This window comes from Mustela erminea, chromosome 1, assembly GCF_009829155.1.
Source record: "Mustela erminea isolate mMusErm1 chromosome 1, mMusErm1.Pri, whole genome shotgun sequence".
NCBI lineage: Eukaryota > Metazoa > Chordata > Mammalia > Carnivora > Mustelidae > Mustela > Mustela erminea.
The window spans coordinates 59,382,186-59,406,321 of record NC_045614.1 but is presented as its reverse complement, the minus strand read 5'-3'; the positions used below and the strand labels follow the sequence as shown (position 1 = coordinate 59,406,321).

General features: G+C 49.0%; 1 protein-coding gene across 8 annotated transcripts in view; it reads left to right on the top strand.

The window, feature by feature from the left end:
- Positions 1–24,136, top strand: part of CHCHD6 (coiled-coil-helix-coiled-coil-helix domain containing 6) — a 239,866-nt gene that overhangs the window by 192,831 nt on the left and 22,899 nt on the right. For 6 of the 8 annotated variants that reach the window (XM_032339850.1, XM_032339512.1, XM_032339428.1 and 3 more), the window contains one exon: positions 3,788–3,858. The exons of the other annotated variants lie outside the window; for them this stretch is intronic. In XM_032339850.1, the coding sequence (XP_032195741.1) occupies positions 3,788–3,858 (71 nt within the window). The remainder of the gene's footprint in view (positions 1–3,787; positions 3,859–24,136) is intronic. 8 annotated transcript variants of the gene reach the window in all.

Genomic DNA, 24,136 nt, shown 5'->3' with positions numbered 1-24,136 from the left:
ATCAGGTCTTCTGGTTTCAGATGTGCATACGGAGCAGCTGGAGGAGGAGGAGGGGCGGCTGTTTATAGGGTGGAGGGAGGACAAGACTCTAAGATCGGGAATCTGAAGAGTGTAATGGGAAGGATAATAGCTGACGATCACTGGGTGCTGGTTGACGTGCGGGCATTCAGTACAGTGCATTTGGAGCCGTCTCCCTGCGACCTTTATATGGGTGATGGGGCCCCAGGCAGGCACAGCGCCCGGGCCTCCCCAGGCCCTGTGGGACAATGCTGCAGGCAATTCCAGGTGCTCTGCTGGCATCACACTCCATCGTCCACACAGCTGCCAGAATGTTCTCTGAAACATGCATCTCCCCTGCCACTCCCTCACATGAAAAGTAAAACCCATCTTCTGGCCTACAGTTGAGAACCCCAGGTCCCAAGCTATCTTTGTCTCTGGCCCCTTCCCTTACTTCTGGTAAGACTACAACATCTAACATGTGCTGTCCCTCCCTCTTCCTCTCATTATTGGCTCATTTATGCTCATCATGTAAGACTCCCATTTTTTAAAAGTGCAAGTACCCTTTGACCCAGGAGTTTGACTTCTAGAATGTACCTTTTGGCTACGCCCACTCATGCACAAAGGTCAAGATGCCATGATGAGCCTTTCAGCATTGCTTGTCATCACGGAACCTACTGTGAAATACTATTCAGTGGGACAGTTGGCTGAGCATCCCATTGTAATTGTGACATTTTGTTGGCTGGGAGCCCTGTGAGGCTGGGGGCGGGGACAGGCATGCTCATCTTAGAATCCCCTGGCACCCAGCAGGTTCTCTGTATGAGCATGGGTGGCCCCCATCCTTAGAGAAGCCCACAGTGGTGGTCCGGCCCAAGGGTCTGTAGAATGTTCCACTCCTCCAGGTAGAGGGTCTGAGTGGACTCTAGCACCCTCAGGAAGGCCTGGTGGACACAGTGGGCTTGGCATCCCCAAGGCACAGACCAGGACCTTCATGGACCAGGGGAGCCGCACAGGGAACTCTCTGTGGGTCGTGATCCCAGGGTCTGCTCAGGCAGATGACATGGCAGACTGAGCGGGGAGGGCGGGCACAACAGGAAGGGGAATTCCTCTGAGTCATTCTGAGAGACAATAGAGGAAGCTGCAGCAGGATAATCACAACCACTTCTTGGCCTGTGGGCACTTCCTGTGACAAATCTCACTGACCACATGTTCAGTCTGAGCTCAGAGGCAACTCAGCTGTTTGCTGAGCTTATCCTGGCCGAGCCGCATTCACATGGAGATGCAGGGGCAGCACGGAGGTGCTGGAGGTCCCAGTAGCCCACCTTGGGAAGGGACATTGACAGACCACAGGCCACAGGCCTAGAAGACAGTGACCTGACATGTCTCCAAAGAGAGACTGAGCCGAGAGACTGTCTTGTGGCAAAGAGAACCGCGCGGGGGTGGATGGAGGAGCTTAGTAAGGCCCAAGCCCGCCTCAGAAAGTGCAGTGGTGCCATGACCTGTGGCTGCAGTGGGCAGGGTGGGCACCATGAGACTGCCACCACTCAACTCCGTCTCTCAGCCATCCTGCAATGGAGTGGGAGCCCTTTCTTACCATGAGGAAATAAGCTGCTAGAAGTAAGTGACTCACTAAAGAACACAGAAAGCATATGCCCAAGAAAAATGGAAAGGTGGGCCTGCGGGCCATGCCGTCTTCTGTGAGGGCCCATGGATGGAAAGGTCATACTGATTGCAAATGATCCCCATCAAGGATATCACAGAAGAGCATCTGCGTGGAGTGGGAGGAGAAGCCAAGCCGATTCATGTCTGTGTCCTTATGCCCATGCCTAGGACATTCCACGTTGGTCGAATATCAGACTGGTTGAGGCAAAATCAGAATCTCTTGGCTGGAACATCAGGACTCTAGAGAGGAAACATGGGACAGCTTGGAGTCAACACAGACCTGTAGGAGCCAGAGAGATTGTGGCTGGGGAGTGGGGGAAGAGAACCCCTGTGTATTTCACGCCCGATGTGTGCTGGGAGTGTTTGCATTTCCCATCTGCTGTGCCTGATGGCTGGTGTAGAAAGGCAGGGGCTATTTCCCGGGCTCAGAGGTGAGGACCTGCCAGGCTCCCTCAGCATTTGGGGGGTGGAAGACCCAACACAGGACTCACCCCAGCATAGCCCAGTGCAGTATTCTGGCACCCAGGCTCCTGCTGGTCTGGACCCCAGATGTTCCCTCAGGCACATCCCCTTTGGTGGGCCCTCCCATTTGACTCTTCCCTGAGGCACATACCAAGATGGGAATGAGGGCCAGGTTCATACCCAGACTCTGCCTTTGATACCCTGCAGGTCTCTAGGGGAGGTGCTTCCTGCCCCCGTCTTGGTAGCCGAGAAGGTTACAGAGAATATAGAGGATGGTGGGGTTCCCTGGGGGTAAGGCGCTTCCCCTGCATGGCTCAGGTCTGGTTACCTGTCACCTTTAACATTTTGTCTAAGGAGTAAATTGTTCCTTTTGGGCCAGGCTGTCTCTGTGAATGGTAGATCTCTGTGAATGGAGATCCAGGCTTAGAGTCCGACGGGCAAGCACAGGGGCACGGCCCTGTGACTTCAGGGTCCCTTTAACTGCCTCTCAAACTTCTTGTAGGGACTGACCCATGCTGGTGGGAGGCCCCTGAAGCTGGAAGATTCCATTTACTCATCTGTAAGAGGGGCAACCAACCCTTCCACACACACATAGGTTCTGAGAACAGTCTGGCCCGGGTCTGCATGGCTAGGCAGGCTTCCCATGGCACCTGTGCTATCTTGTCACCCTCAGCAGGGAAGTCTGAATCTTGGCCCGTCTTGGGCTGTCCTCTGGGGTTTCATTCTTGAGACTGCTTCCTGCAAAAAATCAGTCTATCCACTGGGAGCCTCAAGGGGCCCCATCAGGAGTGCGGTGGCAGGTCAGGTGAGCCGGTGCATTTTTATTGATCTCTTCTGGAAACAAGTGGAAAGTGCTAGGTTCTGGGCCACTGAGGCATAAAGTAGGGGAGTAATTTACCAGAGTCACACTGTGGTGGCCCCAGAGCTTCAGCCCAGCTTTGTCTTACTGCAAGGCCAGGCTGTCCTCTACACAGGTCTGGCCTGGATGCGCACACTTACTAGGTAACCTCAGAAGGGAGGGGGGTACCAGCCTTTGGTCCTGCCCTGTAGCTCTGGACAGGGAGCCACCTTGCCAGGGAATGAGGTGGTCCTGGCAGGCAGCAAAGCATGTACCCAGCTAGGAATCAGGCACCTGGGCTGTGGTCTTGGCACAGCTGCCTGCTGTGTGGCTTTGGGCAAGTTGCTTCACCTCTGGCAGCAGAGTCCACCTACCTACAAAACAGGGGTTGGACCAGATCAAGTCTCAGTATATTTTTTTCTTTAAACATGGTAAGTATTTTAGTCTCTGTTTAAGCCTTTCACCTCTGCTATTGTAGCACAAAAGCAGCCACTGACAATGATTAAACAAATCATGAGTGTGGCTGTGTTGCACTAAAACTTTATTTACAAAATCAGGTGACAGGCCAGGTCTTGTTCAGAGTGATATATTCCCAGCCCCCGAACCAGAGGATCCACGTGTTGGTCCAGGCATTGCTACCCTGGGATTCTGCAGCTAGGGTTGGCCCATGGTGGGCGGGAGCTAGACCCGAGCTATGCCGCAATCACTGATCTGCTTTGATGCTGGTCAAGAAATTAGTATCTGTCGATTTTTAGCGTGGTTGCTCCCCTGAGGGAGCCAGAGGGAAATTTCAATCTTCAGTAACCACTTCTGTTTTTCTCTTTGTAGAATGTCGAGATGTATAAACTGTCTTCACAGCAATTCCATGAGGCAGCTTCGAAAATGGAGGGCACGATAAAGTAAGAATTTGCTTATTACTTTTTGTAAACTTAGCCTGTATTTGTAAGAATCACCACACATGATTTGAAACCTGCCATCACCTGCCTAATTTCTAATTTCTCTAATAACACAGACAACCATCTGTTCCTCGGTCTCTCACCTGGATACGAGGCAGCCATGGGTCACCTGTAATTGGCCAAATAAGTACTCAGCTCTTCCCTGGCTCCCTGGTGGTGGGAAGGGGGCTGTGGTAGACTGGTAGACTTGTTTCAGGCCTGATATTCTGCAGGCTGGGCCACAGACTGGCCATCAGGCTCCCCAGGGAGTCAAGAAAGGGGAGCTGCTGCCCTGCTGCGCCCCGCCCCAATTTGTGGAGGTGGTTTTCAGAGCAGCCTATTCCTGAGGGCAGCTCTGTGTGCCAGGCCCTGAGCCGTGTACCTCTCACATGTTGACATGCCCAGGGCAGCCCCCATTTTACTCCCAGCAAGACTGGGGCTCAGGGACACTGGTGGCTGGCTGAGGTCACATAGTGCTGAGTGCCAGCATCCAGTCCCCTGTCTGTCCTGCTCCTGTGCTATGAGGGAGGCCTCAGAGCCAGAACATTAAGGAATGGCAGGTGCTTGCAGTATGTTCATTATGCGTGCACATGTGCACATTATGCGTGCACTTCAGGGGTATGTCACAAGATGGTCTAAAGGGTGCCGTGGAAGGGAAAGCTGGGCCTTGTGCTCTGGGTCCTTTGTGTGAAGGTGGTCTCTGTGGACTGGGCCAATGCCCTATTCATCCCCCAAGGGTCTTCCCTTCCCTCCCGGGTGTAAATCGGGGTGTCTCCCCAAGCAAACCAGTCACAGTGCAGAATGGTGAGGGCTTAGATGTGGCACGACAAGAAAGAATCATCAGAGGGAGGTTTGGGTGACAAGGAGGTGACAAAGTGCTTATAAATACAGCTGCTGATGCAGACCATGCAAGGAGCCAGAAAGGGCAGTGGGAACAGATGGACTCAGTACAAATCGGGTGCAACATGTGGTAGCTGAAGCTAGGGGTCCGTACTGCTGGAATGGACTACAGAGCAGCTTTGGGGAAAAGCATTTATCTTGAGATTTCAAGTCCTAGTGCAGTAACAGGAGACTCAGAGAAAGAACTTCCCAGTAAGCAGATGGAGATGGAAAGATCTTGTATCTGCCGATTGGGATCCCACAAGGGTTCTGGGTGTGATCAAATGCACTGAGCTGTATAGACCTCAAAGAATAGAATGTTCCAGCTTCCCTCGCAGGCCAGGGCCCAGCTGGTTCGTCCAGAGCTGTGAAACACTCAGACTCATACTTAGTGAAAGGAAGAGGTTGAGAAGCAGTCACAACCCAGATGCTGTGGGATGATAGCCACCCCAATAATGTGATCCCTGGAAACGGAAAAAAAACACAGTGTAGCCCCTCACCCAGGCCCTTCCGCTGGAGCTGCCAGTGGGCAGTGATGTCAAGTCCATAGCCCCTCTCTCTCTTTACCTGGATTGTGGAATAGCCTGCCCCCCAAGAAGAGACTCTGGGGAAAAGGCAGGCAGCTTTACTGTCAGTGACCCCTGCCATTTTGTTACCTGCCATGTAGCCCACCATCCTGAGGGTAGAGACTGCTGGCCTCCTGGACCCCTGCATTAGTGCATTTGACTTTGGGGTCACATCCTTTCTCATCCTCATGTCTTCTGAAGGCAAAGGGGAGATGGCATATGAGTGTCTTCTTCATCTGAGTGAAGCGAAAGATTTTTTCAAAGGTTTATAACATCCCTTGATAATTACTACTATATGCTAAGCATATGACTAAACGAAGGTGCTCTGCAAGGCACTTAGACTGTATCCTCTCCTTTCCTACCACTGGCATTTCACAGATGAAGAACTGAGGCTGGAGTGGTGGGATGCCCCTCACCTGGCCCAACTACACTTCAGGCTGGGGTCAAGCTTCACTTAAATGCTTCAGAGCCACGGCTCTTCTCCACGTGTCTCTGCATCGTCGCTGTCCCTCAAGGGCCCCTCTGAGTGTGAGATGGGCGTCGGGATGGCGCTGAGCCTGCCTAGGCTCTAGAGTTTGGTAGACCTGGAATCCAGCCTGGCCCTGCCTCTCACTGGGCAGGTCATTTCAGGTCATTTCACCTCTCTGATTTCCTCACGCGCAAAACAGAGCTGATACCCCTCTAAATGCTTTGAGTGAGATAACACACGGAAAGTAGACCTCACATGTCAACAGTTGGTGGTAGTGTTGTGATCATTATTAATAATAGCAGTCATTTGAATCAGTCTTATAACACCCAGCTTGGCATAGTGTGACACAGATTTAATAAATAAATTGAGTTTACCAACAACAACAACAAAAATTGCCTTTCCCCAAACAGAGTAAACAGGAAGCAGTGCAGAGTTAGAAATTATTTTACTTAAACACTGGGGATGGAGAGCAGAATCCTTGACTGGGAGATTTCTTGGATTAACAAATTATTGTAAATTGTATTGTAAATGCTAACTGCTGACAGCAATAATAGTTCTCTTCCAAGACAGTGAACATCTTTTAACAACTTTGAGTAAACTGGATGTTTACTTAGGTGGCTAACTAGATGTCCATGTATTCATTTGTTCATTTAACATACATGTATAAAGTACCTACTGTTTGCCAGGCACCATGCTAGGTGCTGGTGTTAGAATGATAAACAAGACAGCTCTGGTTCCTGTCAGCAAGGAGCTTGTCATTTGGAGAATGACAAACAATATTTTTAAATTAATTGCATCAGAAGCAATTGCCCAAACAATGATTGATTACAGTAATGAGCCATGAAAAAAAGTGTCTGAATTAAAAGGCACATGTCTGAGGACCCTAATGCAGACTTAGATTGTTGAGAAGGCTTTTCCAAGGAAGTGACATTTAAACGGATTCCTGCGGGATGAGGAGCCTGTGGTCAGAGGAAGAAAGGGGAAAGAGCACTTCACACAGAAGTTTCCACATGTGCAAAGGCCTGGGGGCAGGAAGTGATTGAACATATTCAGGGAATTGAAAGGCCTGTGTGACTGGAGAGGAATGAGAAGAGAGACAAGGGTAAAGGATGAGAGATCAGGACTAAGAAGTTAGCAGAAGCCAGACCACACAGAACTTTGTAACCCCTGTTAGAGATTTCACTCCTATCCTAAAATCAGTAAAATACCATTTCAACTTTCTTTCTTTCCTAATGTATGCACTTAAGGTATTGAATTCTCTATAAACACAGCCTTAGCTACACCTTAACATTTTGACGTATTGTGTTTTCATTATTAATTGAGTTCAAAATTTTTCTAATTTTTATTCTGATTTTTTTCATGGGTTATTTATATAGTTATATAAGATCAAGTTATATAAGATCAAGAGTCACACACTTTACTGAGCAAGGCTGCCCCTCTAGTTACTTTTTGAATTATTGATTTTCAGTTTAATTCTGTGGATGAAGGATATACTCTAAATCCTCTAAATTTTGAGACCTTGCTTTATAGCCTGTATGTGATCTGTTTTGCTAAGCCTTCTGTATACTTGAAAAGAATATGTGTTCGGCCAGTGTGTGTAGTGTTCTGTGTTTATCAGTTAGGTTCATTCGGTCAGTCAGGTTCAGATTTTCTGTATCATTACTGATATACGGATTTACGGTTTCTTTCTGAGATCATTTTCCTTCTAACTGTAGAACTTCCATAGTATTTCTTTTAGTGGGGCTTTGCTGATTATAAATTCTCTATTTTAATTGTCTGGAAATCTAGTTCATCTTCAGTTTTAAAGAATGTAGCAGTCCTCTCTTTGAGCTCCTTGAAGGTATCTTTATATTCTGATTTGATATCTGTTTTTCCCTGAAGTCAGCTCTTAGTATTATTATTTCTCCTTTTTTGGTAATTACCTTTTTTTCCCTCTGTCTGATGTTTAGCTTTTCTTTGTCTTTGGTTTTCCTAACAATATGACCGTCATGTGGCTAGGAGTCCATTTTCTTTGTTTTTTCCTGTTGGGGTACATGTGTTGGGGTTTGATGTCCTCTTGTTTTAGAAATTTCTCAGCCATTATCTCTTCAAATAAAATTCTGCCCTATTTTGTCTTTCCTCCTTTCTGGCATTTCAGTTATATGTATTACTGTGTCTCATTTGTCTCTGTGCTTCATTTTCTGTTTTTCGGCACTTCTTTAAAAATCTTCATCCTGTCCTGCAATTTCTCTATTGACCTTTCACTTCACTAATCCTTTTAATGTTTCAAGTCTCTCTTAAACCTATTTATTGAATTCTAAATTTCAATTATTGCATTTTTGTCAATTCTGGAAGTTCCAGTAGTTTGTTTGATTCCCAGTCTCTGCTGAAATCCTGGTTTTGCCATCTGTTTTCTGGAACCTATTAGTTATTTTGAGGTCATCTGAGGGTCTATTTCTGTTGCCTTTTTTTTTTTTTTTAATTTCTTTTCAGTGTAACAGAATTCATTGTTTATGCACCGCACCCAGTGCTCCATGCAATCCGTGCCCTCCATTATACCCACCACCTGGCTCCCCCAACCTCCCACCCCGTGCCCCTTCAAAACCCTCAGATTGTTTTTCAGAGTCCATAGTCTCTCATGGTTCACCTCCCCTTCCAGTTTCCCTCAACTCCCTTCTCCTCTCCATCTCCCTATGTCCTCCATGTTATTTGTTATGCTTCACAAGTAAGTGAAACCATATGATAATTGACTCTCTCTTGACTTACTGACTTATAATTGACTTATTTCACTCAGCATTATCTCTTCCGGTCCCATCCATGTTGCTACAAAAGTTGGGTATTCATCCTTTCTGATGGAGGCATAATACTCCACAGTGTATATGGACCACATCTTCCTTATCCATTCTTCCGTTGAAGGGCATCTTGGTTCTTTCCACAGTTTGGTGACCGTGGCCATTGCTGCTATAAACATTGGGGTACAGATGGCCCTTCTTTTCACTACATCTGTATCTTCGGGGTAGATACCCAGGAGTGCAATTGCAGGGTCATAGGAAGCTCTATTTTTAATTTCTTAAGAAATCTCTACACTGTTCTCTAAAGTGGCTGCACCAACTTGCATTCCCACCAACAGTGTAGGACGGTTCCCCTTTCTCCACATCCTCTCCAACACACCTTGTTTCCTGTCTTGCTAATTTTGGCCATTCTAACTGGTGTAAGGTGGTATCTCAATGTTGTGCCTGGTAATTCTTGACTGAATGCCAAGCATTGTGTAGAGACTATACAGAGGCTCTGGAATGTATCTTCTCCCCCAGAGTGCTCCACCCTATTCTCTAGTGGCCACCTGAGGGACTGAGCTGACTGAACGCTTGCTGCAGGTGTGGTAAAGCTCAGGCTTCTTCTGATTTACCCTTCTTTCTAGGGCATGGCTTTCCAAGGCTCCAGGACACCTCCTTTCTTGGTGAGCTCTGAACACCTATGTTTGCTTCCTCAATTCCATGAGACTTCTGAAAATTCCACTTTGCCTTTCAGTGGCTTTTACTTGGCTCCTTAACCTCTTGTCTTAAATAGCTCAAGAATGTGACAAATGCCTTAAAAGAGGAAAACCACTGAGTGTTGGCTCACTGTATTTTAGCTCCTTTCTCTCCAGAATCCTGGTCCCTCAAGACCTAGCTGCTGTGGCAGCCTTGAGCTCCAAAGGAGGTAGTTTCTCTCCATACTCCTGTGAGATTTCCAGAAGCTCTGGGCTTCTCCACCCTTTAGCTTAAGCTGTTTTCCCAACTCTCAGCCTCCGTTCCTGCATTGAGAATTGCCAAAAAATTCAGTGGGGACAAGTGGCTCCAGGAGTGAATACTTAACCTCTGTACAGGTCCCTTCCCTTCAAAATCTTGGCCCTCAAGACCTATTTTGTCTTGGTCCTCAGATGCCCTAAAACAGACTTCTTAAATGTCAGCTTTTAAAATTTCTTTCTCAGCGGTGAGTATAGTTTTTCCCCAAGCTTCTCTACTATAACTGGGAGTAGAAGTCTCAACTTAGCTTTTGAGGAATGATTAGTTTGCCAAGCAGAAAATGGCCATGCCAGGTAAAGGAAAGAGAGTAAGAACTAAAGTGAAGCCCATCAAACACTGGTTAGCAACATCAGATACTGATGGCATGGATGGCCCTCCCGACTTTTCCTGGGCTTGCTGAGCTTTCCTGAGGCCTGCTAAGCCCGCCATATATGCAGGGCCTCAGAAGATACCGTCAGAGGGTCAATGGAGAACTCAAAACTAAAGGGAAATGTTGTTGGTGAGGCCAGTATTCACAGTGTGGATACTCTTGTTTTGGGAGAATTCCGTCATTGGGGTAGAAGTGGGTCTCCACAGTATGTATGCATGCACAGACATACGCACGCGCATTCGCCCCTCTACCTCACAACAGCACAGCAGGCAGGATTGTTCAGGTTTTCTGAAGGAAGAGATTAAGACCCCAGGGAACATCCTGCATTTATTGTGTCACATCTATTTTTTATGACAACCTTCAGTCCTCTTCCCGTGGGATTCATTCAGAGCCTGTCTCGACTTCTCCCTGTCAGGAAACTTGTACAGTCCTCCCTGGCCCCACAGAGAGCCGCCCCTCAAAGAGATTAGAACAATTGAGTTGAAGGAAGAAGATTATTAACTGTTTCCTGAAACTGAGTCATTGTGCTGCAAGGACTTTGATCCAGAGAGGTCTGATTAATGTGGACACAGTGACTTGGAACTTGCTGGGGCTGAGCTTCCATGGTAGCTCCTGCCCTCACCTGGAAGCCAGGGTTTATTGAATAACCTGTGGGGGAGGGGCTGGGCTCACCTGAGAGTATATTCTCAGGTGCTCTACTAATTAAGCTACAGACAGATTGATTACCTATTAAGACAATGGTCATTTTATTTGAACCCCAAATAAAATAGTATTCTGTCTTAATTGATCCAAATAATGTTCAAATTAGTCTGACTTCAAAAGCTGTTTCTCATTCTCAGTTTTCCTTATCTTATATAACTTTGTAAAAGGAGCAGGAAATTTACCAAAATATGTGGCTTAAACTGGTGTCCATGGCTCTTTGAGGGGTTACAAATCAAAACCCATTTAATAATCCATTTAACAAATCAAAATGCAGTTAATACATTTCTTTAAAAACCCACATGCATCTGTTTTGCTAGGCACTTATGTGTCTCCCAGGGACTCCTCTTCACAGGGAGCCCTGGTGGCAGATGCCTTGCAGGTCTGGAAACTAAGTCCCCTTACCTCTCAGGCTCAGCTCACTAGTCCGTAAAGCAGGGAAAATGATGATGCCTGTGTGTCAATGAAATGTGGTAATCCACAGAGTACTCAGGGACACACAGCCAGCTGGTGGCAGAGTGAGATTTGAACCCAGGTCTATTTGAATCTGGCTCTTTTCTACTCTACCAAGATACTGTCCTCTAAGGAATCTGCAAGACAAGGGGAGTAGCTGCTTGCTGACTAGCTGACTCAGACATGCCCCCACCTCATGCTGGTGCTGTAAGTTTTAGTGTGCATGCGCGTGTGCGTGTGTGCGTCCCCTGCCCAGGGCTCTTCACAACACGGACAGAGTTCTGCCTCTCTTATAGCAACAGAGAGATACACGGAGAGAGAATTCATCAATAGAGGGAGTGTTTGTGTGGCGTGTGGGAATGGAAAGTCCAAACAAAAGATCTGGGGTGGTAGTACTCCCTCAGGCCAGAGCCCTGGGCTGGTTCTGGAAGTGAGTTTGGGCCACCTTTGAAGAGCCTCAGTGGTTTCACTGGAGAGAGGAAGTAGTTGGCTTTTTGCCCACACCCCATCATGTGCCCCCAGCAGACATCATCAGAGGATCCCAGCAATCTCCCCCTGAACCTGGACGGCCTCTCATCAAGGTTGGCATTCAGGGTGAAATTTGTTTGCCACCCTGGATCAGACAGCTTCTAAAGACCAAGTTTTCCAGTCTGAGATTCTGCTCAGTTCCTGATTTCAGAATGCAGAATATACTGAGTTACCATTGTAGATCCTATTTTCTGTCTAGAATGCCCCCTCTTTGTGCTCGCTTCGGCAGCACATATACTAGAATGCCCCCTCTTTTTTCCTCGCAGAGTATGATCACTTTTTGAAATCCAACTTAAGCATCTTTTCTGTTTACTGTTTGCCTTCCCCAGAGGTCAATCCTGTATGTTCTTTTTCTCTGCATCCACACTGTCCAGCCCAGGACTTGGCTGTGATAGATGCCCACCAAACATGTGTTGGGTGGGTAGATGAGCTGAGTCGCACTGTGTAGACTCCAGGGGTGGGATTTAAAAACAAATTTTTGACTGTCTAAGCATCTTCTCCATAGAGGCTTCTGCCATGCCCAGCAGGGTCCCAGGTCTACTGGTGGGGTGATGGGGGAAGTGTAGGGTGGCCTAGGGCAGGACTTTGAGATCAGACAAGTGAGTGCATTCCCAGCCATGCTGCCTAATGTGTGGCCTGCATCAGATGACAGAACTGCTTGGAGACACTTGCCCGCTTCTTCTGAAGGTTGTTCCAAGGGCATCATGAGGCAATGTGTTTAGCACATAGTTAACACTCAGTAAACAGTAGGTATTACTTATACAGAAACTCACATTTTAATGAGAGAGAGATTGAAGTGCACTAGCTGAGAGGGTGCAGTCCTCAGTACATAAAACAAGGTAACAACTGTCTGGACCTGGAGCCACAAAAGAAGGGGAGACACAGGGACCCCCCCCCCCCCGCCCCAGCTCTCCTTTTGGAGACATGCGCTGCAGAGACCCTCACATGTGTGCACAACCAGCCACAGGCAAGGAAGCGTGGAGCCCCATTTCCAAGAGTGACAGATTCGGAGGTAGCCTCACTGCCTGTGAATAGGGCAGTGGATAAGTGTAATCTGCCTGACTCTGAATAGCAAACAGCAGTTAAAAATGATCGGTGCCGAGAAGGCATCTGGAGGGGCGTCTGGGCGGCTCAGTCGGTTGAGTGTCTGTCTTCAGCTCGGTGAGATCCTGGGGTCCTGGGAAGGGGCCCCACATTGGGCTCCCTGCTTAGCGGAGGGCCTGCTGCTTCTCCCTCTCCCTCTGCCTGCAGCTCCTCCTACTTAAAAAAAAAAAAAAGGAAAAAAAAATGATCTGGAACCATGTGCCCTAGCACAGGAGGAGGCTTGGGAGATGTTGGGTGAAAAAGCAGGTTGTGGTTTACTCTACGTGTGAGTACTGGACACACGTACAGTCTCTCTGTTCTGTAGGTATGTGCGGTTTGTGTGGATATAGAGAAGAAAGTCTGGAAGGGTACACTCCACACAGAAAACTGTGATTGCCCCTGGGCAGTTCAAGGGCATTCAGAATTATAAAAAGAGTCAGAGGGGACTGTAACTTATCTGCTATGTTTTTAATTTTGTGAAAAATGTACTTGTGTGCAGCTTGTGTAATTAAAAATTAATAAGAATACAGAGACATTCAAGCGGAGAAAGACAACTATCATATGATCTCCCTGATATGAGGAAGTGGTGATGCAACATGGGGGCTTAAGTGGGTAGGAGAAGAATAAATGAAACAAGATGGGATTGGTAGGGAGACAAACCATAAGTGACTCTTAATCTCACAAAACAAACTGAGGGTTGCTGGGGGGAGGGGGGTTGAGAGAAGGGGGGTGGGGTTATGGACATTGGGGGGGGTGTGCTTTGGTGAGTGCTGTGGGGTGTGTGGACCTGGCGATTCACGGACCTGTACCCCTGGGGATAAAAATATATGTTTATAAAAAATTAAAAAATTAAAAAAATAATAAAGAATACAGAGACATTGCAAGAGAAGAATCGATGATGATTTGGGCCAAGGGAGAGGGAGGTTCCCAGTACAGTTGGGAACCAGATCCCAAGCTGACCCTGGAACTGTGTTCCTGGTTGCACATTTGTGCACATGCACACACATGTATGTGTGTACAGGTACATGTGTGACTGTGTGGGAGGGCATGTCAGCATGAATGCATCTGTACATGTGTGTGAGTACATGCACATGTATGTCAGTATGTTGTTTTCTGATCAACGCTTGACCTCTAACTCGCCTCGTGCCCTTTCTTTGAACTTCTCCATCAAAGACATAGACTTTTGGACTAATCTGTGGTTTTAAATGTCCTTTGGCTGTGGCTCCTGTTCAGAAGAAATCTGATGTGACATGTGAACATGTGAAGTGCCCATGAGCTGCCGTTCTGGGTGAAGTCAGAATGGACATTGAGTTTCTGGGCTCAGAAGCCCAGCTCCTGGAAGGCCAGGGGTCCAGGGGAGAGTGGGCTTCTTTCTGGGCTCCCCATCCCTACCTTTATGAGGGCCCAGCCCACTGCCCTGGGATCCTGCAGGAGCTGCTGGCTGGGTTTGGGCTGTCATGCCCTCTCACGCATTAGCAGGGAGATGACAGAAAATGAACCTCGAGGCAGGCAGCATGGCTTTTTGCTGGCAGGTGTAACCAAAGGTTCCATCCAGAACAAAGTCAAAATGTTACTGAGCAAAGGAAACCTAGAAATTAGCCAGTGGTTTTCTGTTGTGCATTCGCTATGTCACATAAGCCATCAAGCACTGGACATTGGCGTTTCCTGCTGTGCCGCTCAGGCTTGCCACAGAGAGGCTAGGGAGGCCCCAGGTGGTGGGGGTGGGGGGGTGGCGAACTGCAGTGGTGAAAGGGCCAAGGAGCTGAAAGGCAGGGAGGGAGAAGCCTAGCCAGAGGATGCACTTGTATTCCTCTTAGGAGACTGACTGGTACAGGCCTAGAGCCTTGAACTACGGATTGAAAATTTAAGTTAGATCTAGGGAAGGACTTTCTGACTTGCAGTAAGTGATCATAACATAATAACCAAGGGAAGGAAGCTGTACAGCCTTTATCTTCCTCTGGAGATGTTTAAGGAAAAGCAAGTATTGCTCTATACCCGGAATGTGGTATATGCCAGCCCTCTTCCCCATCTGATCACAAACAACAGAAGGGCCACTTCCTCTGCGTCAGCGTTCTGTCGGCCTCCTCTGGCTGGCAGGCAGCTGGCCACCGGGTTTCTCCCAGGGAGAGTTTCCTAGTAGTTTGCGCTTCACCCCTGCTTAGGGCAGGGATACTCTCCCCACTTCTCATGACTCATTCTGTAGCCCCTGCTCTGGTTCTGTGGGCCACCATCCACAGAAGGGAGTCAGGAGAGGCCTTGTTGTATTTGCCTGCCACTTCCTGGTTAGGAAAATTTTGATAATCACTTCTCTGTAAAGAGAGGATTAGGTGATGGAGATCTGGAGCCTCCACTGAGGCTGGTAGACACAGCGTGTACATGATAGACGTGGTCTTCACCTCCGCCGAGAACACAGACGCCACCCTGCCTGCCCACCTCCCCCGACAGCACCCACTCCCTCTGCACCTGTCTCCAACATGTCCCCCTGCCCAGCCCAAGTCAGCTAGCTGTGTCTCCGAGGTGCCTTACAGAACCTAGGGACACTCCCAGGGGTGCAGCTTAGAGCACTGTTTGACCCTTCTGTGTTCAAGCATCACATTCTACTAGATGGTAGGCTTCTTGCAGAGAGGAACCTTGTTTTACTCCTCTTTGTGTCCCATGGGTCCAGTCCTTACGCCCTCACTCTATATTTAGTGAGTGAAAACCCACTGTAACATATGGTCACTGCTCCAGCTGCCCATGGAAAATCAGTCTGGGCTCCAAGGAGATGGAGCAGTGAATCCTGTCCGAGCTCAGCGGGGCCGCACAGATGAAGTCATGTTCATGCTGAGTCCAGGCAGGCTCTGCCGTCGAGGATCAGTGTAAGCAGACTGGGAGTGAGTCCTTTCTTTGTGGGCTGTTAGAAGAAGTTAGGGCACTGCTGTTGGGGGAGAAGCAGGTACTGAGGGGGTAGGGATGAAGCTCAGATGTGGCTCGAAGGACGGGCTGGTCCGGATGTAAAGGGCCTTCGTGCATACGGAAGAATTTGGAATTCACCCTACAGGCAGTGGCAAGCCATAAAAAAGCTTTTAAGCAGGGAATTGATATGATCGAATTTGTGTTTTAGAAAGATAACTGGCAGCTTCTGGGAGATGAAACGGTAATGGTGTTGAGGTGGGAGGCAGGAAGCCTGCTTAGGAAGCTGCCACAGGACTACTAGCTGGGATGACTCACCCATTCAGCAGACACGTGCTTAGGGGCCCAGGCAGGGCATAGCCCAGGCAGGGCGTGGTCGTGGGCCTGGCAGAGAGGGTTCCCTCATCAGGGCAGCGAGATGGACAAACAGTTAGCAGGGGAATAAGATGATGCTACAAAGGTCTGTGAGGAAGATTAAAGGAGATAATGGGATAGAGGGGACTAGGGCTTCTGGCGGAGGATCAGGGATGGACTGTCCAACACTGGAGGAGCACCAAGCCACGAGACGGGGTTGTGCACATACCAGGTGTAGGCATGGCTGATTTCTGGGCGACTCTGTGTGCCAGTGGGAATGGATGAGGAGCAGAGAGGCAGGGAGGCTCCTGACCATGGCTGGACAGGAGCACAAGCGTGAGCACCTAGAGGGTTTGGGTACTATCCCCAGGGCTGTAGGCAGGTGAGGGGGTTCCCCAGCTTCCCCAGCACCAGAGCAAGGAGGGGCAGGGGAGCCTGTCTGACGACCATGGGTGTGGTAGGCTCAATGATGGTCCTGTTGCCTTTGAAGGTCCTAGAGCCTATTCTCCTGGTCGACCACACTTGGTGGGCTCTGAGTGGTAGCCATGGTTCCAGGGCAGGGGCAGCCTCCAGGGGCAGCTGGCCTCTGCCCTGAACTTTCTTAGTGCTCAGAGATCCATGACTCAGGAAACTGGACTTTGAGACGACAGTGTGTTAATCCCCGCCCCTCGACAGAGACAAAAATGGCATTTCATTCCCAGCTCTATTAGCAGACTCGCCTGGGGACTAAAGCCTGTGTCCCCAAAGGCCCGGCTGGGGCTCTTTTCCTTTGTGCCACTTTTGTTTTCTTTTGAGTGTTACATTTAGATTAGCTTCTGGGGATTAAATGTTATTACAGTAGAGGAATCATTTTGGGGGTTTTCTTTTTTTCTCTCTCTTTTTTTTTTTCTTTTTTTTTAAGTCAGTAAAGAAGTTAGGGCTTAGCATTCTTGTCATTAGATTTATTTTTCCTGGTCCTGTTGCCTGCCCTGTTTCTGTTCTTAAGAGAAAGCTTTCGCTTGGGTTTCATCATTGTCGTTTTTGCCTGGAAGGGAGCAGCTTTGTTGCAAGCAGGGCCTTTCCATCGAACTTGAGGGTGGATCTTGGTACTACAGCACCACCTTGCCCTGGACCCACTCTGGGCATGTAGTGCTTGGGAGTGCACACTCATGCCTCCCAAGAAGGGCGCCCTGGCAGAGGGTCAGGAAATTGTCAGGTGGTGAAATGTGGCAGAACTAAAGAATCCCCCTGAGGTCTGATCACTGTCAACCACACCGCCCCTCCTTCCACAAGTGACAAGGACTCTGGGCTCCACTGACTGCACCAGAGGCTACCAGCAGGACCCACCGTGGCAGAGGCTGGCAGAGGCTGGATACTGTCTCCTGGTATCTGGTTCTTCAAGGACCAGGGTGGATGTTCCAGAAAGATTTGTTTCCCTTGCAGCACTCTGTAAAACATGCTCATTTTATCAGACTGTAGAGTTCCGTGGAGGCCGGTATCTCAGGTGGTTAGATTTCAAGATCCTGACCATCTCTTGGCCCTAGGAAGGGAGTACCTGGCAGGGATGATGCAGGCTCTGAATGGCTGAGGGCTCTGCCCACCACCAGCAGAGTTCCCTGTCTCTCTGTGCCTACCAATAGGAGGGCCTACCCTAAAGGTTCACCTCAGAGAAATGGTGTACATGGTATGCTGGCCTTGGCTCATGCTCATCCCCAGGCTGGAGTGGACCCTGAGAGGCCCAGTTTGATCTGTGGCCATTGGTTGCTGGTTTTATGGTATAAGACAGGACTTTTGTTTCTGACAGTCAGCTCCAAGGGAGTTGAGAAGCACTATTCTGAGCCTTCTCTGTAACATCCAGTCTCTCTGGGAGTTGAAGGTATCCACACCGGGCCACGATTTCTAGGAACTCTCTAAGTGTTCCAAAATCATCACTCCCACTGTCACTGTTCCTACCCCACCAACACCCCCCCCACACACACACACACACAAATAAGATGAAGTTCTGAGTCACTCTGCCTGGTGGCATCCCCATAGGGCCCTCAGAGGGGGTCATCTAATCCAATCCCAGATACAGGTGGATCCTTTCCAGGGTGCTTGCCCCCAGAAGTTCTACTGCCTCTGCGAAAATGAGCTCAGTTGCCAGAGCCCATCTTTACTAAGCTCCCGTTTCATCTCATGGCCCTATGAGAGAAGTGCTCTTTCATGGAGCTCGGGGCTATGTCTTGGGAGCTTTCTAGCTCTGTCCTTGGGACTTTGTAGAGCTCAGTGAAGGTGCCTCTGCATGCCAGCCCTACAGATACCAAAGGGAACTTTTACATCCCTTTGTAAAACATTATAGCTTTATCCTTCCAGCACTAATGCCCGGTTCCCGAAACCACCCAACAAGACACACACCTGGCTTCCAGTCTCTGTCTCCACTCCCTGTGCTGCCTGTTAGCAGCAGGTTCTGCGAGCCAGAGCAGGCTGACCAGCTCGAATGCAGCACAGCCATCACTTCCCCATCTGGAGTCTGGCCTCTGGCTGGAGCACACACTCAACTGGGCTGCGGCACCATATTAGCTTGATTGTCCCCCACCCTGTGAGCCAGACCTCACTGACCATCCACACAGAGCTTCAGACAAACTCCTCTCCATGCGTGGTTACTAAGTGCTCTGGACTTGGGTTCTGGACCTCATATTTATCCCCAATAGACTTCACTAGGGGTAGATTTAGTCCAGCCTATAGACTGATGATTTGGATATGTGGATACTGTTGGCTGACATATTCATCATCCCATCTAACTCTGCCTTCCATAAACTTGCCAGCTCTTCTGCTAAGTCATTGATGAAAATGATAAGTTGCACAAGGCTTAAGACAGAATGCCAGTAGAGACTGCCTTCGAAGGTGACCTTGCCCATGTGGGTCCAATGATTCAGCCAGTTCCTAACATATTCCTTGGGCATCCAGCCTGCATTATTCCTTCTTTCCCACCAGATGGGTCTGGGTAGAGGCTGGGACTGGTGGGCTACTGTGTAGCCCTGGGGTACCCACCAGGATCTCTGTTACAGGGAAGAGAAGAGTATGGAATGATGTGTTTGTGATTGCCTTGTCTGTTCCTACAAATCACCTCTCCATTTCCTAAGTGCTCTGAAACGAGCTTCTTTACTGGGCCATCTAGAATCTTATCTGGGCTCACCTGTATTTTATGGCATGAATTCTTTTGAAACCCATGAAATGGAAGACTTTCCAGTATTGCAGTGTTCCTCATTCTCCAGGATTCTGTAAAGGTCAGCAATGGTAGCCTGGTGGTCCAGACCTCGAGTTCTCTTGGTGTTCTCAGGTGCAGGCATTGAGAGCAGCTTGGCCCTCACCAGTCACCTTCCATCCCATGAAGGCCTTCTGTCCTTTTGAGCTAGGATCTGTCCTGTCTTCCAGGAGGTAGCTGGGAATAGGAGAAAAACAGGGGCTTTGAAGCACAGAAATCGGAGTTAAATCCTGGTCCTGCCTCTCACTTGTTGAAGTTTGGCCAGTAGACCCTCTCTGAGGCACAGCCCTCACAGCCGTCTCCTTTGTAAATAGGGAACTGTCTAGCACCCACAGGGCGGTTATAAGTGCTGAGGAAGCAAACCTCTGTCCGTCCCTGAGCCTCCCTTTTTGCCCTCTCTCACCCACGGCTTCATCTCCTTTGGAAGAAAAAAAAAATCAACCCATAATGTACCTCTTCCCACCTGGTCCTGCCCCTCCCTGTGCTCTCTGCTGCTGCCTGGTTCATCTCCTCTGCCCAGCCTGGGCCACCCAGTCATCAGGAAGCCCTGAGGAGCAGGCTTCATCCTTGCTGTGTGGGGTGGGTCTCCATGGAGCAGGGAGGGCACAGGGAGACATAAGGATTTGCTTCCCACCATCTGTGCCCCAGCACCCAAGGCCCTGCTAGACTGGGGCTTCTATCTGCCTTTCCCGTGGAAAGGCCCTCTGCCCCTCATGAAGTCACCCTGGGATTTCCCAGTTACTAGAAGCATCAATGCCCTTTTTGCTTAAACCAGTCCGATAGAGGTTCTGCACATGGAAGTGAGTGTTCTAGATGTGCCTTTCCTTTCCATCCTGGGCCCGTTCCCAGATCTTCAGACCCATTATTGATTCGGCTCTGTTTTTCAGGACTGATTCCCCCCCACCCCGGCCCCCATCTCATTGTCAGCCTCCCTCTGGCCTTGGTTAGTTAGGCTGGTATACAAACATCTACTTGTTATTTGGATCCTTTTAGAATGACTGGTCACAGGGATGCATGCACCTCACTGAGTGGCCCTTGCGACCAGCTCGGGGCTCAAGGCAGCTTGAGGAGTAGGTGAAACTTTAACCAGGAGCCCCCACAGTCTGTCCCCGAGAATATTTCAGGTAGATATGCCTAATGTGCTCCGCTCTTCTTGTGGTCCTAATCCCGCTGCCTCCCACCCCCTTCCCACCTCCAGAGCTGTCAGAGCTCCCATTCTCTGCAGTCTGCTCCAAGCTGATGACCAGAAGGAAGAGGATCTAGTCAATATCAGCTTTCAGGCCCCTGGGGTTTTCTGTACTTTGAAGGAAGGCCTGGATAGACACCACCACTACCACCACAGGAAGGATGGGACTCTACCCATCTCATAGAGCTCTGTCACCTGCCTGGCACAGGGAGACATGCTTACCCTGTTCTTATGTTGAGGAGACAGGACCATCCTGGCTAGCCTGCCCAAGGCTCTTGTGTGAGGAAGTGGCAGGGCCAGGATTCAGGGCCCAGCCTTTCTGTCCACAGCCTGGGTGCATTGGTGTTGTCTTGCAGTGACCCAGAGCCCAGGACCACTGGGGTGCATGTTTATAGCACAACAGAGGCTCTGGCAAGATGTTCTTTGCCACTGTTGTCCCGAAGTGAGAGAGTTGCTTCAGGGCCTTCACTGCACCCTTCTGTCCAGAGTGCCACTCAGTAGCCTCAATGGTCTTATGCTCTGTAGATCTGCCAGGGCTGATGTGCCAGAATCTGGGGGTGGGAGTGTCCTCAGCCCACCTGCCTCAAAATCCATGGAATGCCCAGTCCAGGGCCTTGTCCCAAACTGGGAGCCATGGAATCTGCATTTAAACAAGCTCCCATGTGATGGTTATGAGCCCTGCAGTTTAGACCCGCTGCCAAAGTGAATGTACTGTAGCCAGCAAATTAATCACTTCCCCAGAAAAGCCCCCAGGGACCGCCAGTAAATCCATCCCAGCTTCTAATTGCAGCAATGGCCCTAGAGAAGCAACAGCCCTTCTCCTGATGCCAGGACCCCTCCCCCCTGCCTGGACCCCTCTCCAGGAGAGCCTGTAGTGACCAGTGGCCCTGGGGGAGGGAGCACAGCAGGCCTGGCATGGGGCTCTTCAGTGGGGGTCACAGACCTTTGTGCTGCTATGCTGGAGCTGCAAGATGGCTCCTGTGGCCCATGGCCAGGTGACACCAGGTTGCCATAAATGGGCACACACGGGCCAGGTGTGGGGAGATAGGCAGAGCCCCTTTGGCCATGATGAGCTGCCCATCTGGACACTAATTCAGCAGCCAACTTGTGGCAACCGTAGGCATGGGGCTCCTGCCCTCTGGGGGGCCTGGGTCCCCCTGTTTAAAGAGTCACCTTTCACCACCTCTGAAAGGCGTATCTGGGTGGGATGGGGTTAGCATCTGGATGACTGCCGAGTGAGCCGGATTTCAGGCCAGGGCACAGTCGGGAGACCGGATTCACACCTGTCCTGTCTGGCTGGTATACCCATGACCCTGAGCAGTTGCCGCCCCTTCGGGGCCTCAGTTTCTCACTATAGCAGGGCCTAGGGGGACCTGCAATCTCTAAGGGCTTCTCCAGAATTTAGGCCCTGCCCCCCAGCAAGGTACAGCTTCTTTTTGTACTTCTGCTGTAGGGACTGTGACTTCTTGGCCTCTCCTGTCATCTTTGTTGGGGTGCACCCTGTGCCCAGCAGGACCAACGCAAAGAGGTTCAGGAAGCTTTGGGTGGCAGATTAAATTTTCTTCTTGTGGTGAGAACAATTAAGAAGAGTTCATTCTTCCAGGTCCCACCTTTGCAAGCCAAAAAATCCCTAAATTCTAGACACTGGTTTAGTGTTACCCACAAGAAGAACAATAATAATATTTATCCACAATTTTTTAAAAGCTTTTTAAAAGTAGTATGAATCAATAAAATCATCTTTAGAAAGCTTGGCTGTTTTTATTGATCTCTAACATGTAAGGCAAGTAAAACTAATTGTAGCATCCAAATACTCCCTCTTCCTACACATTTGTTCACATACATGCTTAACACACTCATACAGTCACACATACTTACACACTAATGCACACTCACATACACACTGACACTCATGCTCACACACTCACATGCCAATACACACTCTCATACACTCACTCTTGCTGCAATATGTGTTAACACACATCCATGCATACATGCACATACATGCTAACATACTTATGAATATACATACATACGCATAAACATAGCACACATGTCCTCACATACTCATGTGGTCACTCACATACATGCATGTATGTACACACATACATGTGAACATGCTCACACACTAACGTACACTCTCACTCATATACAATCACCTGCTCGTTCACATCCATGGTAACACACTCACCCACACTCACACACTCACATGGACCCACAGCAGATTTCTATATTCTGTGTCCAGATTCCAGAACTATTCTCCTGTCCATGGCATTAACTGTGACTGTTTCCCTAGGCTCAGAGTCTGAGAGAAATTGGATTGAGCCCACAGAAATCAGACCACTGGAATGCAAACATGGAAATGTGCCTGTGTCTGTACATACACATATTTATTTGCTGCTAAAGATGATCTATTAGGAGCCAAAGCAGGAAATTCCTACCAGCAAATTCCTTAAGGAGGGTATGCTCACTTTTTTGTTGTCAAAGATGACTCTGGCTTTCGAGATTCTTCCTGTGAATTTCACAGGGATAGATGAATAGCCTTCCAGACTTTTCCATGATGACAGTTGTCAGGAATGCCCGGGAGTTTTACTTAAGCTAACAAATGATTACCCTTCCCATTAGCTCTACAAACAGGCCCCTAATTAGTGAATTGGCTAATAACAGTCGCCTCTGGGGTCATTAGCCCTGACAGTGTTGGCACTGCTCCGTGCACAATGTCACCGCCATAACGCGTGCTGTCAGGCTCTGCTGGGAGTCAGAGCTAGGGAGCCACTGTAATGTTGCCCTCCCCTTCTTTGTTTTCTACTTTAATTCCTTGGGTCAAGGAAATTAGTTCCTACCTCAAAGAGGTAGGAATTCCTAAATGTGGATTAGAAACAGAGATTTTTTTAAATGAAAGAACTAAAGCAGTGGTCACATCAGTCCTAGATGAGAAAACAGTTTTTATGATCCGTAGCTCCAGGTTTCAGACACCTCTAGTCAAATTTGGGGGTCATTTTATAAAGCGTGCATCTTGCTTTGTAGCTCTGGGATTCCTGTATGACTGCAGATCACCTGCTCTGCGTTGGGTTGTGCAGGACACTGAACCAGTCCTTCAGTAGTCCTTGATCCTGCATCCCGGTTTCTGGTAAGCAGGATGGCAGTGGTGACAGGAAATATATGGAGCCAGTTATCTCAGGTGTGGCATCCCTTCCTCTGTGCCTCCCCTGGCTTTTGAGATCCTTCCCCCCCGGCACAGCGAATAGGCATTAGGGCTACTTAGGTGATCTTGAACTAGGAACACTTCCATGGCATACAGCCTCACCTGCCAGCCTCACAATGGTTAGTCCTCGAATCCGAGACCTGCACAATCACTAGTGCTCAAGTCCTAGGCTTATACCCTGATTAGTCTGTGGCTACAGGGCCCACACAGTGACCAGTCCTTAAGTCCTAGGCTCATACCCTGACTAGTTTGTGCGTCCAGAGTTCAGTGAACAGTGACTAGTTCATGAGTCCCTGGCTACATGATGACTAGTCCTCAAGTTCCTGACTCACAGGATGACTAGATTTTAAGTGCCAGGTTTGTAAGATGACTAGTTCTTAAGTTCTAGGTTTACTTGATGACTAGTCCTCAAGTCCTAGACTCACCCCATGACCTTAGGTCTTAATTAGGCTCACTCAATGACTAGTCTTTGCATCCCAGGCTCACCTGATCACTAGTCTTTGAGTCCCAGGCTCACTTGTTAACTGGGTCTTAAGTCCGAAGTTTACTCAGTGACTAGTCCTCAAATCCCAGG